Source organism: Pipistrellus hanaki (assembly GCF_964339955.1).
Source record: "Pipistrellus hanaki genome assembly, chromosome: 3".
In the NCBI taxonomy this organism is placed as follows: Eukaryota; Metazoa; Chordata; class Mammalia; order Chiroptera; family Vespertilionidae; genus Pipistrellus; species Pipistrellus hanaki.
The window spans coordinates 180,793,116-180,810,408 of NC_140505.1; the positions used below are offsets into that span (position 1 = coordinate 180,793,116).

General features: G+C 50.0%; 1 protein-coding gene across 4 annotated transcripts in view; it reads right to left on the bottom strand.

Moving 5' to 3' along the window:
- SYN3 (synapsin III) overlaps positions 1–17,293 on the bottom strand; it is a 367,243-nt gene that overhangs the window by 318,433 nt on the left and 31,517 nt on the right. For all 4 annotated transcript variants that reach the window (XM_084880168.1, XM_084880169.1, XM_084880171.1 and 1 more), the window contains one exon: positions 2,671–2,728. In XM_084880168.1, the coding sequence (XP_084736294.1) occupies positions 2,671–2,728 (58 nt within the window). The remainder of the gene's footprint in view (positions 1–2,670; positions 2,729–17,293) is intronic.

The window sequence follows — 17,293 nt, forward strand, 5'->3', positions numbered from 1 at the left end:
CTGGAGGTTGCTGATGTGACCCACCCATTGATCCAAATGGGAGATCCAGATGGGAAAATGACAGACAATTCAGACTCTAAGATGGGGTTGAGGACGGCATGTTTTCCATGGGGAAAAAAATATCCAAATGACCTGCTAATTGGTCTCCTGGCTAATTTGCCTTCTGGCTTCCATGGAGGGGGATGGCTGGAAATGAGGCGGACTCTAAGTTAGTCAATGTTTTCCAGTGGGGTGATAGCCCTCTTATACTGGCTGAGGGTTCCCAGAGGTATTCTTAGGGCAATTCCCTTGGATGCTCCTGCTCATAGGTTTCATACCCATAAGCTGGGCGAGGGGAGGCACTGACATAAAAATAAAATTAAAACGTGCCTCTGAGGTTTTCACAAATGGGATCAGATAAGGATAGCGAGGCTGGCAACCGAGCAGTTAACAGATGGTTGATGGAAGACTCCGATTTTTGAAGGGAGATTAAGGAGCAGTGATTTATCTCCCTTGGAAACTGACAGCCTGGAATCTGTGGAACCTACAAGTGATTCAGCCAGCGGATATCTGCTTCAGTCCTAGTGTGTGCCAGGCCCTGTGCTACTTGAGAATGAGATCCAAACAGCCAGGGTCCCTGCCCTCATGCAAGTCATCCCGCATCTGCATACGTGGTTAGACACTCCGATAAGGGCCAGAAAGGAAATGATGGGAACAACCAAGTTACCTGATAGAAATCAGGGTGTGAGGGCTTAGAGGAGGAGTCTCTGAAGAAGGGATTTTAATGTTAACACTTCTAAGAATCTAACTTGCTTTTAAAGAAATATCCCTCTGGCTTTAGTACAAAATATAAATTGGAAGTGGTTGAAAAGATGGAGTTAGGAACAGGAAGATTGGATGAAAGCAGATGATGGTTCAGCCAAGAATCTGGTCAGTGCTGATGGAGAGAAGGGAACAGTCTAGAGATAGGGGCTGCACAGTTAACAGGATCTGGTCATTGCATGGGAGGGAGGGATCCAGAGAGCATAGGTTTCGGGCTAAGGTGGAAGGTAGACCTGGCTCTCTCCACTGAGAGAGGAAACTTGGAATGATGAGTAGGTTAAGATTGGAGAACATCATGCATCCTGTTTTGGAGTCAACCAAACTGGATTCCTTACCATTGCACACCCTTCCCTTCTGGCCTTCTTAACTTTGCTCACATCGCTTCCATCTCAGACACTCCTCACGTTGCCACCACTTTTGACAGCATATCCACCCTTCAAGACCCATTGCAAATAGCACCCTCCCCTGGAAGCTAGTCCCGACTCCTTCAGCTCAGGAGGCCTCTGCTGCCCACAGTGCTAAGTTTGGACCTCTCTTTCCTGGATCCCACCTGTGTGGAGGCTCTGGGAAGGCTTGCCTTGCCTTCTTTTCTGGACCACAAGCTTTCTGGGACAGAACCTCTGCTTCTCTATCCTCGCTCCCCACATTAGCTAGTAGCAGAGTTGACGTTCTACAAATATTTGTGAAGTGAACAAAAATAGCCTGCTCTTTGCCATGGGAGGAAAACCAGTGGACACTGGACAGACTTGAAAGCCACAGGATCAAATTGAAATGCAAGTTGTCGGTGTTTTAATACTGAGCCAACTCAAATGAGATGCTCAGAGAGGCTTTCTGTTCCGAGTCCAGCGCATCAAACTCGGAGTGCTGAAAAAGTCACACCCCTCTCTTCTATTTATTGCACCTTTCTGAGTTGATTCCATAGCAGGGACCTTTTCTATATTATTAACTGTTGGCCTTTGGTGGTGGTGGTGGTGGTGGTGATGATGATGATGATGATGATAAAAGGGTGGCATGTATTGTGTTGGGATGTGCCAGGCACTGTTCTAAGTACTTTCCGTAGACTAACTCATTTGATCCTCACAGCCATCCTGTAAGTTGATGCTATCATTACCCAATTGTACACACGAAGACACTGAGATGCAGATAGCTTAGGCCACAGTTAGTTGGGATTTGAGCCCAGAATCTGGCCCCAGAGCCCATGCTCTGACATGCTAAAGCCAAGCGCAATTAGGCTTGAGTCCTAAGTTGGCCACTGACTCCGTATGTAGCCCTAAGCAAGTCTGTGTTTCTTTCCCCACAAAATGAGGGAACTGAGTGTTGATATTCTTGCTAATTTTAAGAGCCAGTATTCAGGATTCTAATTTCCTTTAAAGCTTTAAATAATTTAATCTCAATAGTGATACAAAAAATAAAATGATACAAAGACATTAAGTCACGTGCCCAACACTCAGAAAATGAGGGAGCCAGGATTCAAAACAATAGCGCTCCCAGCCCAAGTAGCTCCATGCATTGAGACCATGGCAGGGATATGGGGAAGTGGAATAATGGAGCGGATGGGCCTTTGGGCTCCCCACACATATTTCTATCAGAGAAGCTCTACTTGTCTCTATTTTGTAGAATGGGCCCCTACTTAAGATATCCTGAGAATCGGGGAGGTTCTCCTGCTAAAAAATAAAAAAAGGTTGAAAACCACTGGGCTAAATAATTCTGGAATTTAATGAGACCCCTAGGTATAAGCCAGGATTTTTCTGGTAACCTTGGTTCATTATAGCCACACAAGCTTGGGGTCTACGTGGGGTTGCTCCTGGGAATGGCTCCAGCTGTAGAAAAGGTCAGCGTGACAGTGATAAGGACTCCACTCCAACCTACCTGCTCCACTCGGATCTCAATCTCTCCGTTCACCTTCTTCCCTTGGAAATACTTGGCCCTGTGAAGGAAAGGAAGGCATTTCTGAGTAAGAATGCAGGCTACTTTACCCTTTCCTCCCTTCTCCCAAAGGCCTTACTGCCCCCAGAGGTGGGTATCCAGGCACATTCTCTACCAACGTGCTCTGACATGACTACTGATTTCCTCAGTATTTATGCGTATTATGCGAGAGACAGGGAAGAGTACCGAAGGGAGAGCTGGAGACTCGGGTTCTCGTGCTGCCAAGGTACTTGGCCTTCCTGAGTCTCTGTTTTATCCTAACGGGAAGAAATGAGTGCCTGTATGCTATACTTCTAAGGGCTATTTTAAGGATCAAATGAGATAAACAAATAAATCCTACATAAACAAATAGTGCAGAATTATTTTATTGAGTTATACCCTATGTAGTTCATACAGGACTTGTTAAATTGATCTCTCCATTTACTTACTTCTCAATTTGTCCATGTGTCCAGTGAAGTGGACCTTATCTGCTCCTTTGCCCATCCCTCCATCTATCCATCCACCCATCATCCATAGGCCCATCATCTATCCATCCATCCATCCATCCATCCATCCTTCCATCATATTCCCTCCAGACCCCTGTGTCTATCTTCCCGTTGCCAGTAGACAGCATCCCATCTACTCATTACTCAAGGCAGAAGCACAGACATCATTCTTCTTACCTCTTTCTCTCTCCCTACCCCACTGATTCTATATTTCAATTATCTCTCAATCCACCTACTTTTCTCTAAAAACACCCTAGACTGGGCCTCCTTCACCTCTCTTCTCATATGGATTCTCTTCTCATCCTCTACTTTTCTTTCATAACACATAATACAAGTATAATTATGTAACCATGTTTAATATCTGTGCCCCTCTGCATGATAAGGCAGTTCTTTGAGGTCAGGTACAAGCTACCTTAATTCGTCATTCCATTCCCATCACCTAACAGACTGCTTCACACACAGCAGAAGCTCCATTACCATTTGTTGAATGAGCAAATAAATGAAGAGATAGATTTAAACACACACACACACACACACACACACACACACAAACAAAACAAAACAAAACAAAACAAAACAAAACAAAACAAAAAAAAAAACAACACACACACACTTGTTTTCTCTGCAACAGGCTGTAACCTGTCATCTTTCTCATTGAATGCTTATAACCACCACCGTATTATTTCCTATAGACAAGGACACTGAAACCCAGAGAGATGAAATGCTATGCCTACATAGCTTGAGTGCTGGCCTTCGAATTCCACACCTATGTTTTTGCTTGACCCTGAAAAATACCAATGAATGTTGGGATGCTCCTGGGTTAGATGTCCTCCCACAGAGCAAAAGTAACAGACATTTCCATCTGCTCTTTTTGTTGTTGTTGCTAATCCTCACCTGAGGATATTTTTCCATAGATTTTTAGAGAGAGTGAAGAGAGGGAAAAATAAAAACATCGATATGAGAGAGATATATCCACTGATTGCCTCCCTCACATATTCTGACCAGGGCCAGGGATCGGATTAAGCCTGCAACCAAGGTACATGTCCTTTTTAAAAAAATATATATATTTTTATTGATTTCAAAGAGGAAGGGAGAGGAAGAGAGAGGTAGACACATCAATGATGAGAGAGAATCTTTGATTGGCTGCCTCCTGCACACCCCACTCTGGGGATCGAGCCCCCAACCCAGCATGTGCCCTTGACCGGAATTGAACCTGGGACCCTTCAGTTCGTGGACTGATGCTCTATTCACTGAGCCAACTGGCTAGGACACCCATTTCCTCTTTTCAATTGTTGATGAAATGAATAGTTCTTAGTTACTTGCTGCAATCTCACCATGTTAAGCATTTCCATAAATCTTTTCTGGGGCAGAGACAGCTCTTTGATCCCAACCCATTTTCTTCTTTTACACAGTGAGAGAATTTATAGATTGGCACACACAAAAAATGTGTATCCTAACTCCCCATTCAGCTAGGTATGGCCACGAGATTGAGCTCTCATCAATAATTTGCAATGATTACATTCAAGAATCTTCTTAGTTTCTTCTTCCATTCTTTCTCCTGGAACATCAATGCTGCCATCTATTCTCCTCATCCTTTTATTTGTGAAGGAAAAGAATGCTTTGGACATAGACATCATTCTTCTTACCAGACTTCAGTCTGCCTGCTTCCAAAGTCCACCTACACTTCGCCGATGCTGTGGAGTTCATCTCTTTCCAACATGGCCTGCATCTCTCATGGACAGCGCTGCTATAGCCTCACTTTTCCTTATCATGTTCACAGGCTCGGATGTCACCGAGGCAGGAGTTTAGTGGGAAAAGGAGCAAGATTTTGTTTTTCTCTCTCCCAGGCTGGTCTTATACAAAATGTGTGTAAAGCCAGCCTCGTGCAAAGGGAACCTTTCCCCCTAATTTGTGGATTTTATCACGAATTCTTAAAGACCGTGTCGGCAAACTCCAGGCACTGGGAGAAGCCCATCTCTGATGTTTTGTGGGGCCTGGGGCAAAGAACACATGGAAGGCTATGAGACCTCCATTAAGTCTATAAAACTGATATATAAAGCTAGCAAACATTTAAATAAAACATGTCGATCTGGCCTTCCTTCCATAACAAATACAGTTGCATCATTTCCTGGAAGAGTCAGAATTGAAACTTCTCAGAATTCTGTGCTGCGGACGCTGGGGCTGATTGTGTGGGATGGAGGGCAGCCCAGGCCACAGGACCAAGCTTTATCCCCTCACCCACACCCCCATCCACAGTTGTGCCTTGGCCATGCCTTGGAGGATGAACCAGACAAGTGGCCTCCCCAGGCCCTGGAATTGGGCCTGGTCCCTTTAGGTGGGACACTCTAGATTGCACGGCCCTAAGGGTGCCATTGGCAGGGCCCTTCTTTGCTGTCAGGAGCAGTATAGCGGGTAAGGGCCACAGCAGGACTTAGATCACTGGGCAAGTCTTGGACATGGGGGTGGTTACCAATGAATGCAATCACTGGAATACTGAAAAGAGAATGGATTTGGAATCATACAGGCTTCAGCAGAAGCTCAGCTCTGCTATTCACTCACCACAGACTTAACCCAACTAGGTCCTAATTTCCATGTTTGTCAAGTGGTGATTCCATCTACCAGTCAAGGTTGTGGTGACAAAGTCACTTGGTCTTTTCTGTAACAAGGTAGAGTGTCCCAGGCTCCAGGCTGGACTACCTGGCGGCAATCCCAGCTCAATCATTCCCTTGCTCTATGACTTCTGGGACATGGGGATACTCATAGTAGCTATTACACAGGCTTGCTGTGAGGATTAAACAGGACAAGACTTATGAATCACTTAAAACAGCTCCTGGCACATAGTAAGCTCCAAGGTCTACAGCCAAGGGCCCAAAACAGAATCAACAAAAACAACAGAGTCCAGCTGCTATGGCTCAGAGGTTGAGTGTAGACCCAGGAACCAGGAGGCCACTGGTTTGAATCCCAGTCAGGGCATGTTTGATCCCCACTGGGGGGTTAGGGGTGATTGGGAGAAGGCGTGCAGAAGGCAGCCGATTAATGTTCTCATCAATGTTTCTCTCTATCACTCTCTCTTCCTCTCTCTCTAAAAATCAATAAAAACATATATATTTTTTTAAAAAACCACCAATAACATAGAACTACCGAGTGTCTATTCTGTGCCTGTGGGTGTCATGTGGTAGGGACCCACAAATAAATGAAATGCAGCCTTACGCTCACAGAGATTACAAGACAGAATCAGTAGTCGCCTCACTCTGATCTGTCCCATTGATGCAATAAGGGATGGATGATGATAATTACAATATATAAGTGGCATCAATAACTAAAGCCTCAAGCCTTTCGTATCCATCCTCCAACCTGACCCTAATGTCACCCCTGAAAAGTGTCATGCAGGGAGCAGTCCCCAAAAGTTCCATACGGAGAAGTCCCTGCTCAGTTCCACAAAACCTCCTTATGAATTGCTCCTTATGCTTTCAAAGATCTTGGGGATCCAGACCTTGATTTGGGGGATTCAGTCCAGACCCAGTGGATCCTCCATGAGCTGGACCCTGCTGACCTATGGCCTGTTTCTCCTTCACTTTTCCACCCACCACACGGACACTCAACTTTCTGCAATTCCTTCAACACGTCCTCTGAGCCTCCCGCACGTGTGTTCCCTTTGCTTAGGATGGCCTCCTGCTCTTCTCTGAATGCTGCCTCTTTCTCACTCCATCAAGTTTTCCTTAAAAGCATCCCCCTAATGAGGCTGGTTTAGGTGTCACCCTTCTAGGCTCCCACAGTGTGTTGTCCTTAACGATTACAGTAGGGATCTCCCTGTGTTGTAACTACCCATTGCTTGTCTGTCCCTGCCCCCATACACCTAGTCTGCCAGAGCCTGGAAACCTGCAACTGTGTCTCAGTGCTCACTGAATCTCAGCATCCAGCACAAAGGGCCCCAGGCCCAGGGCACGTGTTTAACAAATGTTTGCTGACTGGGTAAATGCATCAGGTCTTCCAGGGATAGGCCATAGGCCCGTCCAGTCCTGGAGACACGCTACTGCCATCTACTGGTACACTGGTGTACTACACGTACACATCCACACCAACTAGGATGTGGAGTCAGATTGTGCAGTGACAGGCACTGATTCTAACCTGGACCCCAGAGCACTTTGCTCCCCACTGGTACCACCCAGGTCGCTCTGGCCTTCCAAGCCCTCACCTTCCCGGGAGGAACACTCATCTTGCCCATCTCCGAGATGTTCACCGCAGGGCCTGGCAGACAGATGCAGGCTGCAGCGGAGGGTCAGGCAGTCCATCCCCCTGCCTGGCCGTGAGTCAGAAGTCTGTCTCCTGACGGGCCACACAGACTGCTGCCTCCTTGCCTGGGGGCTCATTCAGGGTTGGAGCTGCCTGAACAGCTCTGTCTGGCAGAGGGACGGGTAGGGATGGTCTGGAATTCTAGATGCCATGGGGGCTGGGGTGGCCGCCTCCAGAATCGCCCGGCTGTTTGACCTCGGGCAAAATGGACAGCCCCACTGTGCCGAGGGCTCTGTCTCCCTCTTCCTGATGCCCTACTAATGTTTATTCTCATAACAAGCTCCCTGATCATCCCGGCCAATCAGTCAAGCCCTTGGCCTTGGGGAGGAGGAGGGGGCAGCTCTGACTCCACCAAGCTTCCATCTCTGTGGGTGGTCTCTTAGTTTACAGCCACATCAGAGGCACCAGGAAGGAGAATATTATAAAAGCTGCGCTGCCTGGGGTGGGAAACCCCGATGCGGGGAGGCGGGATGTGGTGTGAGAGAGAGATTTATGAGGAGCGGGTACCCAGGCTTTCAGGGCTGCAGCAGGGGTGGGAGGAAGAGGAGCATTAGCACAAACAGGATCCACCTGCATCCAAGCAGCACCCTCCCAACAACTCCAGGCTGGGTGTAGAGTCAGGGAGGCTAGGCCTCGGAAATGCCCGCCCCAGGGAGGCGAGGTCAGGGTCGGTCTGTCTCAGGCACAGCCATCTTCCCACTGCGCCCGGATTGGGGGGAGAAGTGGGGGAACAGGGAAGCAGGAATTGGTTCCATTAGATTTTCATGTTTCTAGTGCAACACCTCAGTTGCTCATCTGTGGCCTGGACAGAAGGCGAGGGAGGCGGATGACAGATGAGGGACCTCGCAGGAGACCGCTGAGGTGGACACACACAGGCCTTTCCCAGTTAGCAGGGCAGGGAGAGTCACGTGGCAGTTGGTGGCGGAATGGAGATTCGTCCAAATTCGAAGATCCAAATCCAGCACCATTATTCACTCCCAGAATAGCTAACCTCCTGGCCCCTTCCCCCTGCCAGAGGCCCCTCCAATGACGGGCAGCCTCTCCTTTTAGTCTGGGGGATCCAGTGGGTTTGGAAAGAGACTCTCTGAGGTAGCAGGCCCCTGGCACCTGTCCTGGGATCTGTGGAGGTAAGAAACCGAGACCTACGAGGGCCCCAAGCCACAGGATGTGACAAGCATCCCATCATGGCTCCTGACAGCAATAGGGAAGGAGATTTTTGTGGTTAGGCCGGGTCACAATTCACATCATCTATTCGCTCCCTCATTGTATCACTATTGACTGAGGCCCATAGGGACCGGGCACCCTGCTAGGCATGAAGGGAAAGGCTGATATGGTTTCTGCTCTTGTGGAGCTAACACGCTCTTAGAAAAGTCATAAAACTAAGCAGGTGAAAACAAAATAATGAGGACTATGAATAAAATGCACGAAGTGATAGAAGATACATGTAGGGAGCAGGCGAGCTCTGAATGCGTTGGTCAGGGAAGGCACTTACATTTTTATTGACCATCTGCTATATGCCAGAGTCTGCAGGCTCTAAGGCAATAGGGTAAAGATATATATGAATGGATGATAACCACACAGGGCATTAGCCCAAAGATCCCAACCCAGTCTGAGGCCCAGTTCATTCATCAATCCATCCAATGTGTAGTACTATTCTTTGCCAGGGTCGCAGGCCTTAAAGGTGAATGTGAGAGGGTCTGGATGTGTGTATATGTGTGAGAATAGAGGAGAAATGAGTTGGGTAGATGCTGTGGGCACCCGGGGAGGGCGATGTCCCTCAATGTGCAGGAAAATGAGCAATGGGCATGGAGCGGAAGGTCTAGATTTGAGTTGGCAGCTCTTGCACTGGCTGTATGATTTTGGACAAGCCTCTACCTCCTCATCTGGAGAATGGGGATAAGAGAATCTACCCATAGGGTTGTCAGGAGAATTGAATGAGGATGCAGAATTAAATGAAGACCTGCTAGCAGGTGTGCTGCTCAGCTGTGGGCCGCTAGGGTGGAACCTCACTTGTCTAGGTAAAGGGGGGAGGGGGAGAATGGGCACCACCAGCCTCAAGATAGATCCAGGTCCTGTCCAGCTCTATTTATTTCCTAGCCCTGCCTGACACAGACATCAACCCTCTCGAGTCTCAGTTTCCCTTGTACACATAAGAACATGAATATGTCTGCTATAAGTCCCCCATGAATGACCTCCCTGACACATGGCAGGTGTTTAATGTCATCTCTTCCCTTCTGTCCGTCGAGGGCTGAGTTCAAGTGATGGGTCATTTTCTCACTCCAAGAGGAGGAAGGGGGCATTATCTTTCTTGCTCTGAATGGAACTCCTGCTTCATGTCTAGTGTGATGGAACCCTGCCCTGGCTGCTCCCTGACACAGGCCTTTGGGATAAACAAAGTCATCAGCCATCCACTCCCTGTGACTGCAGAGATGGGCTACAACATCATCTCCAAGTCCCTACCCCTCTCCTCTCCAAAGACACAACACTGTGTCACCCTCATTCCCACAGATATCTCAGAGTCCACAACGTGCATTCCACCAAAAGGGTAAACATTTAGAAGGCTAAGCTGTTCCCTCGGCAAACATTTAATGAACATGTAGTAAGAGCCCAACCAGGGGAAGTTCCCATGGGAAAGATAATGCACTCAAAGGTAATGCATACCCAGATGCAAGTGACTAATACACAAGCATTCTAGAAAAGGAATACAGATAGTATACGGAAGGTGAGAAGATGGGGACCATGATAATATTGAATGCATAGAGGAAGACTGAGTGAATTTATTTCTTCTCCCCCTCTCCTTACCTCCATCCATCCACTTATCCATCCATCTATCCACTTATTCATCAATCCACTCATCCATCCACCCATCCATCTATCCATCCCTCCATCCATTCACTTATCCATCCATCCACTCATCTATCCGTCCATCCACTCATCCATCCACCCATCCATCCATCCATCCATCCCTCCATCCATCCACTTATCCATCCATCCATTCAACCATCCCTCCCTCCCTCCCTCCCTCCATCCATCCACTTATCCATCCATCCATCCATCCATCCATCCATCCATCCATCCATTCTTGGTCTATTATGTGCTCAGCTCTATGCTAGTCCCTAGGAATTGCACTGAACAAAACAGCCTCCCTGTCCTCCTGGTACTTACAGTCTAACAGGAGACAGGAGAGGAGCTAGACTGCATATCTGCCCTGACTCCTGTCCTAGTTATCAGAAGTTGCCAACTGGAGCTAGACTGCATATCTGCCCTGACTCCTGTCCTAGTTATCAGAAGTTGCCAACAGACATCAACCCTCTCGAGTCTCAGTTTCCCTTGTACACGTAAGAACATGAATATGTCTGCTATAAGTCCCACATGAATGACCTCCCTGACACATGGCAGGTGTCCACAGTTCTGTGTTATTGGACTTAAATTGTATATTTCCCATTTTAAAATAGAATACAAATTCCAGATCCCTGGCTTCCTCTGAAAACCAATCATGGCAGCATCAGGCCCTTAGCTCGCATGGTAGACATCGCTGAGCGGACCCCAGCTGCCGCCTTCGAAGGACCATCGGTTCTCACACCCAGCACGGTCCCCACTGCTCTTTGTCATCTTGAGGAAGCTGGAGCTGAGCGGCAGATCCACTTTCCACGGGGCTGGTGCCGTTGTTTCCTTACAGTGGGGGAGCATTTCTCTACGCCTATCCCTTTTCCTACCACCTGTCCCTTCACTCACCGCCTGGCTTATATCCTGCGAGCAGCTGCGCAGGCAACCTCTAATTTAACTAATTCCCTTCTGAGGATGGCAATTAGCTCAGCGCAAATCTTCAGGAAATACACCCCCCTGCCCTTCCTGCAAACCCAGGGTGGGAGGTGGGGAAAATGGACACGTAGCCCCATCCCCTCTCCTGCCGTCATAGCCAGCCTCCCTCCTGCCCAGGAAGCACGTCCCAGGCAGGCATCCACAGGCCCGGAGAAGAGACGTTCTGTAGAGAGGCTGGCACCTGCCAGGCGCCTGCATCCCCCAGGGCAGGGCTGTCACCAGGCGGGGTGAAGTCTGTAGGAACAGGCACAGCTATTACTAGGAAAGCCCATGGCGCCTGGCCGATGGGGCTCAGTGGCTGGCGTTGACAGCGTCGACCTATGAGCCAGAAGGTCAGGGTTCAATTCCCAGTCCGGGACCATGCACGGGTTGTGGGCTCGATCCCCAGTAGGGGACACACAGGAGGTGGCTGATCTATGATTCTTTCTCATCATTGATGTTTCTATCTCTCTCCCCCTCTCCTTTCCTCTCTGAAATCAATAAAAATGTTTATTTTAAAAAAGCCCATGGCAGCTGAGGGACTCCTCCATTCAGAGGGCTGGGTGAGAAAGCCACCCGTTGGAGGATGAGGGAAGACTCGCAAGTTAAATTGCCGAACTCCTCACAGACACATCAAGGCAAGAGCAGGGAAAGCGACCAAGACAGAGTCAGGGAGGACAAAACAAAAAGCTCCAGACCCCGAGAGAGTCCTGCTCAATGAAATAAGCCAGTAAGGGAAAGACAAGTGTCACATGATCGCACTCATATGTGGAATCTAAGTAACAAAATAAACTGATGAACGGAGTGGATCCAGAGACACGGAAGCATGGAGCAGAGCGTGGAATCTCAGAGGGAAGGCGGGGGAAGCGGGGGAAGATGGGTGGGTGGGAGGTAATCAACCAAAGACCTTGTATGCATAGATGCATAAGCCATGGGCAAGACAATAGGGTGCTGAAGGCCTGGGGTGAGGCTTGGGGTGGGTGGGGGGGGCAGGCTGGAGGGGGCCAATGGGAGGGAAAGGGGGGGATGTATGTAATACTTCAACAATAAAGAATTAAAAAAAAAAAAAGAAAGAAAAGCTCCAGGCCCAAGAATCCTTTAAAGGCTGGCCCTCTATAGTCTGAGCCTCTTCTGCATTACCCTCCCAAATGGCCAGCCCAGCTGTGCTTGGACACTTGCATGTGATGGGGAGCTCATTCCCTCACCAGACAGTCCACCAGGCTGCCCACGTGATCTCTGGCTGCCTTTCCCATTCTGTATATTGTGCTGAAGTGCATCTCCCTCTTTGCTCACCCCACTGGTCCCGGTTCTACCGACAGGGAGCCACATGAAACAAGTCCTCTGCCTGGGCTGTTTCTAAACCTGGCTCCATGCTATTTAAAAATAATATGGTTTCCTGAGCTCCAATCTAGATGTTGGGACTGAGTAGTTCTAGGGGGACATCTCATTACTCTGACTTCTGGTAGCAGCACCTCCACTGCTTCTGCGTGGATGGGACCACGCCTCTCCCTGCACTGTCTTGGTGTGACTGTCCTCCGGACACACTGTGGACCGGGTTCTTCATCCCCTGGAATTTGATTTTTTTTTTTTTTTTTTTTTTTTTTAGCCGAGAGGCAGCAGGCCAGAAGGAACCCAGAGCTGACTTCTCCAGAGACTGCCCACAAGTCCCTGCCTCCTAGGTCCTGGCAGAGCCCGGCGGGGTCCTGACCTCTCCAAGACACAGGTCTTCTTGGTTTCTTTGGATTCTGTGAGGCTCCCACATATTTCCAATACGCCCCCATGTTGCCCAAGTTGGCCAAAATCTATTTCTTTTCCTTGCAAAGAGCCCTCCCCAATACAGAAGGTGCCTGGGAATCTGAGTGTCTTTCTGACCGGAACAGTCTTCTGGGGACCGAGATCGTGTAAGGACACTGAGGCTGAGGGGAGAGTGGCTGTATGGAGGTGGCACTAAAGCAGAGAAGGGGTGATTAGGGAGAAACGGTGTCCATCGGCTTTCCTCTCCCCATATCCCCTTCTTCTGCCCAAAGACATTTCCCCCGGATTCTCCAGCCACCGTTTCAGAGGCTAAGGCTCTACCAGGGCGGGAGAGACAGCCCTCCGCTGTCCCCCCTCCCTCGCTCTCCCCCGGGAGCTGGGGTAGGAAGCGGCAGGGGCACCAGGCCTCCGGATTGGGCGCTCCAAGACCTCACGGAGAGAGGTCAGCACTTGAAAAATTCCTCAAGTCAAAGGGCTCGGGCTTGGGTGCCACACAAGGCCCTCACTGTGTGCGCACATTGTCTGCCCCATAAAAGGGGCCGGGCCTGGGAAAAGGGAGCCCGTCTCCAGGCGACTGGGCAGGCTGCTGGGGAATGCCAGGGCTCTCCCCTCCCCCAGGCACCAGGCACCAGGGCCAGGCTTTAGAGGAGGAGGAGAAGGGGTGCCGGGGGGGAGGGGGGAGTCCAGTGTCCCTGCAGGTGGCACTGCCCGGCCTGTGGGAGGCAGCGATGGAAGCCACTAGGAAGGTGAAGGTAGGCCTGCCCTCGCTCCCTCTCTCATCTGCCCCTGCACGTGCCTACAGGACACTGGCAGGGCCTGTCCTTGTCCAAGGAGAGTCTGAGGGTAGGGAAGGGGTGGGGGAGACATAAGGATTTTGTTCCCTAGGGCCAACTGCCTTCAACACGGAGGTGTGTGTCTCAGCTCTGAGCCCCCCACTAACTCTGGGAGGAGGGGACCGACTCCACCCCCATCTTCTCGTTTTCAGAGACCAGATCCCCTCCCCCAGGGTCCGGGAAGCGGGCCCTCCAGCTAACCCAGACGCATGCCAACTGGCTTCCTTCCGCCTGGCTCCCAGCGCCGCCGCTATATTCACCCGCAATTAGTAACTGCAATTAACTTGTTAATAACGGTTACCATTTCGGCGCCTGTTCCGACAGGCTAAGCCCTGAACCAGCCCCTCCCAACCATCACTTCTAATCTTTCCAACAACACGTCACAATAGACCTGGCACGGTCCGGCCTTACCACTGAGGAATGGGAGGGTCAGAGGTCAGGTGTGCCCAAGGTCACGGAGGGCGAGGGAGGATGGAGACCCAGGCGGCCAGCCCGGGACTGGCCACGCTGCTTTGCTCCCTCCCTGTTGGGGACTGACAGTCCTCAGGCCTCATCGCAGGCAGGGAGAGCTGCTGGGGTCATGGTGGGGGAGGGGGGGTCCGGTCTGGCTCCCCAACCAGAATGCAAGGAAGCCCAAAGGCCAGGCTCTCACTGGGCCTGTCCCATAAACAGGGTGGCTGCATAAAACACAGGACAGCCGGCGATCTGAATTCCAGGTAAAAACAAATAATGTTGCCCTAGCTGGTTTGGCTCAGTGGATAGAACATCAACCTGTGGACTGAAAGGTCCCAGGTTCGATTCTAGTCAAGGGCATGTACCTTGGTTGCAGGCACATCCCCAGTAGGGGGTGTGCAGGAGGCAGCTGATGGATGCTTCTCTCTCACTGATGTTTCTAACTCTATTCCTCTCTCTCTTACTTCCTCTCTATAAAAAAATCAATAAAGTGTATTTAAAAAATATATAATGTTGTAGAGTCTGCACCAACTATGTGTGGGATATATTTATACTAATTCATCGTCTACCTAAGTATTGGTTAGGCATTCTATGTTTATATTTGCCGAATACAGCAACTCTCCCCGCCAAGCCACGTCTGGTGCTGCTGGCTGTGAGCTCAAACCCTCCACAGGCGGCACAGTGAGGAGCCGAATGTCCTGGTCACCATGGGACCAGTTAGACGCACCGCGAGGCTTCGAGGCAGCCCAGACGCCCCGCAGTCCTCACGCCCCGCAGGTAGAGGCGGGGCCTTTGGGTCATCAGCTGGATGAGAAGGAGGGAGACCCCAGGGAGAGTAGTGGGGGACGCAACGGGTAAGGTTCCCAAATTCTAGGGCACTGAGTGTTTTCAGGGAAAGACACTCCTTCCACCCCGCCCCAGGGCATTCTCAATCCTGAATTCTCCCATCACGGTAACAGCGTTTAGCAAGAGCATCCACGCATGCATTAATCAAGTCACCTCACACTCCCACGTGGCCCTGTGCCAGGCCCTGTGCCAGGCTCCCAGGATGGAGGTTACACAGGGAGGCATAAGACCACGCCACGCTGAATGCACTGAAAACACCCCTGAGGGAGAGGAGCAAGGGGCTCTCACCGGAGCCTCACAGCACAGTGGTCGGCAAACTGTGGCTCGTGAGCCACACGCAGCTCTTTGGCCCCTTGAGTGTGGCTCTTCCACAAACTACCACAGCCTGGGGCGAGTCTATTTTGAAGAAGTGGCCTTAGAAGAAGTTTAAAAAATTTGGCTCTCAAAAGAAATTTCAATTGTTGTACTGTTGATATTTGGCTCTGTTGACAAATGAGTTTGCCGACCACTGTCCTAGCACCCCGGGAGCTCAGTGCTAAGGCGAAGGCAGCGGTATGCTGATCCCCACTTTACAGAAGAGGAAACTGAGGCGCAGGAAGGTGAAGCAGCTTGGCAGAAACCACAGAGCAGGCAAGTGGCAAGGCTGGGACTTCAACCCCCACCTGCCACCTGCAAGCTCTGATGTTCTGCATTTTGTCCCCGTTCCCGTTTGAACCCTCTTGGGGGACATGTCTGACATGTGTTAGGAGGTCTCATCTTTACCGCCAAAGCGAAGGGAAAGGAACAGAGAGCGCCTGTGGATGCTCCCTGGTGACTTACAAAGAGGAAGCAGTCCCAGGGCGATTCCACCAAGTGCCCATTTCCATAGCCGGGGACCCCTCTTGTCCCTGGCACCCAAGGGCTCCAGGTGAGCACTTTCCTCTGAGGGGGAGGTCACCAGGGTCCGGTGCTTGGCCGCTGGGCTAGCACGTGGATTCCCCTCTTGCCGACCTCAGGTGCCGGGTGCTGCAGGTGTGGGCACACGTATGGGCTCAGTGGGCTCAGTGGGCTGGCGTTCTCCGCTCAGCACAGTGCCTGCGCTCAGGCGGGAGGGAAGAACAGCAGGAGAACAGGGCCGTCCAGGACGGTCAGAGCAGGATCCCAGATACCTCTGGCATCCGTTTCCACTTTGGGCTCAGAGCCTCCGTTTTCCTGTTTATAAAAATGGAATCAGTCATAGTACTCCATAAAGTTGTCGGGAGGGTTCGATTGGAGAATTGATTTCAAGGTGCATGCGGGTGGGCGGGGACTTGACTCTGGGTCCCGCGGCATGCCCTAGACTCTGACAGGAGAGAGACTTTCATGTACATTTTACTAATTTTCTTTCATCTCTGACACTTCTATTATAAAGAAACGACAAATGCAATACTAAAATATTTCCTCTAATTAATTCCCTTTTAATGTGCACAAATTTTGTATACTAGGCCACTAGTAAAACAGGGGGTGGGGGTGGGGGAATCACAGGGAAGAGGGAGAATAAAAGGGATGGTAACAACACATAGCTGCTGGAATGGAATGGCAGACATTCCAGGAACAAGGCCACAGGTGAGGCAGAGGAGGGGAGAGCTCCAGAGGCCCTGGAGGGAGGGCCTGGGAGTGCAGGCTTACCTGCCTCTATGCCCCCCTCACCCCAACACCCCTCACCAATCCCATCTAGGCTCTGGTAATGAGCAATCTTTTATCCTTTTTTTTTTTTTTTTTTTTGGTCAAGATCAACATTTTGATTTTGAAAATCAAAGCTAGAGTTTTGGTACATTCTGTGGGCAATAGTAAAAAAAAAAAAACTTTGCCTCTTTTTTTAAAAACAATTTCAAATACCTGCCTTACCGTTACTCTAGCATACCAAAACATCACGAGCCAAGACTCTATACACAGGTGAGTAAACACAGAGACCCCGCACCTGTGTGGGCTGAACTGCTGACTCCTAAGGTAGACGAGTCTCAGATCCCATGATGCCCATTTAAAGTTACCCCTTAGGCTGGGGTGGAGTGATGACAGCTGCTAATGGGGTACTCCCTGTGTGCCGAGCCCCAGGCATATAAAAGAGAATAAGACACTGGC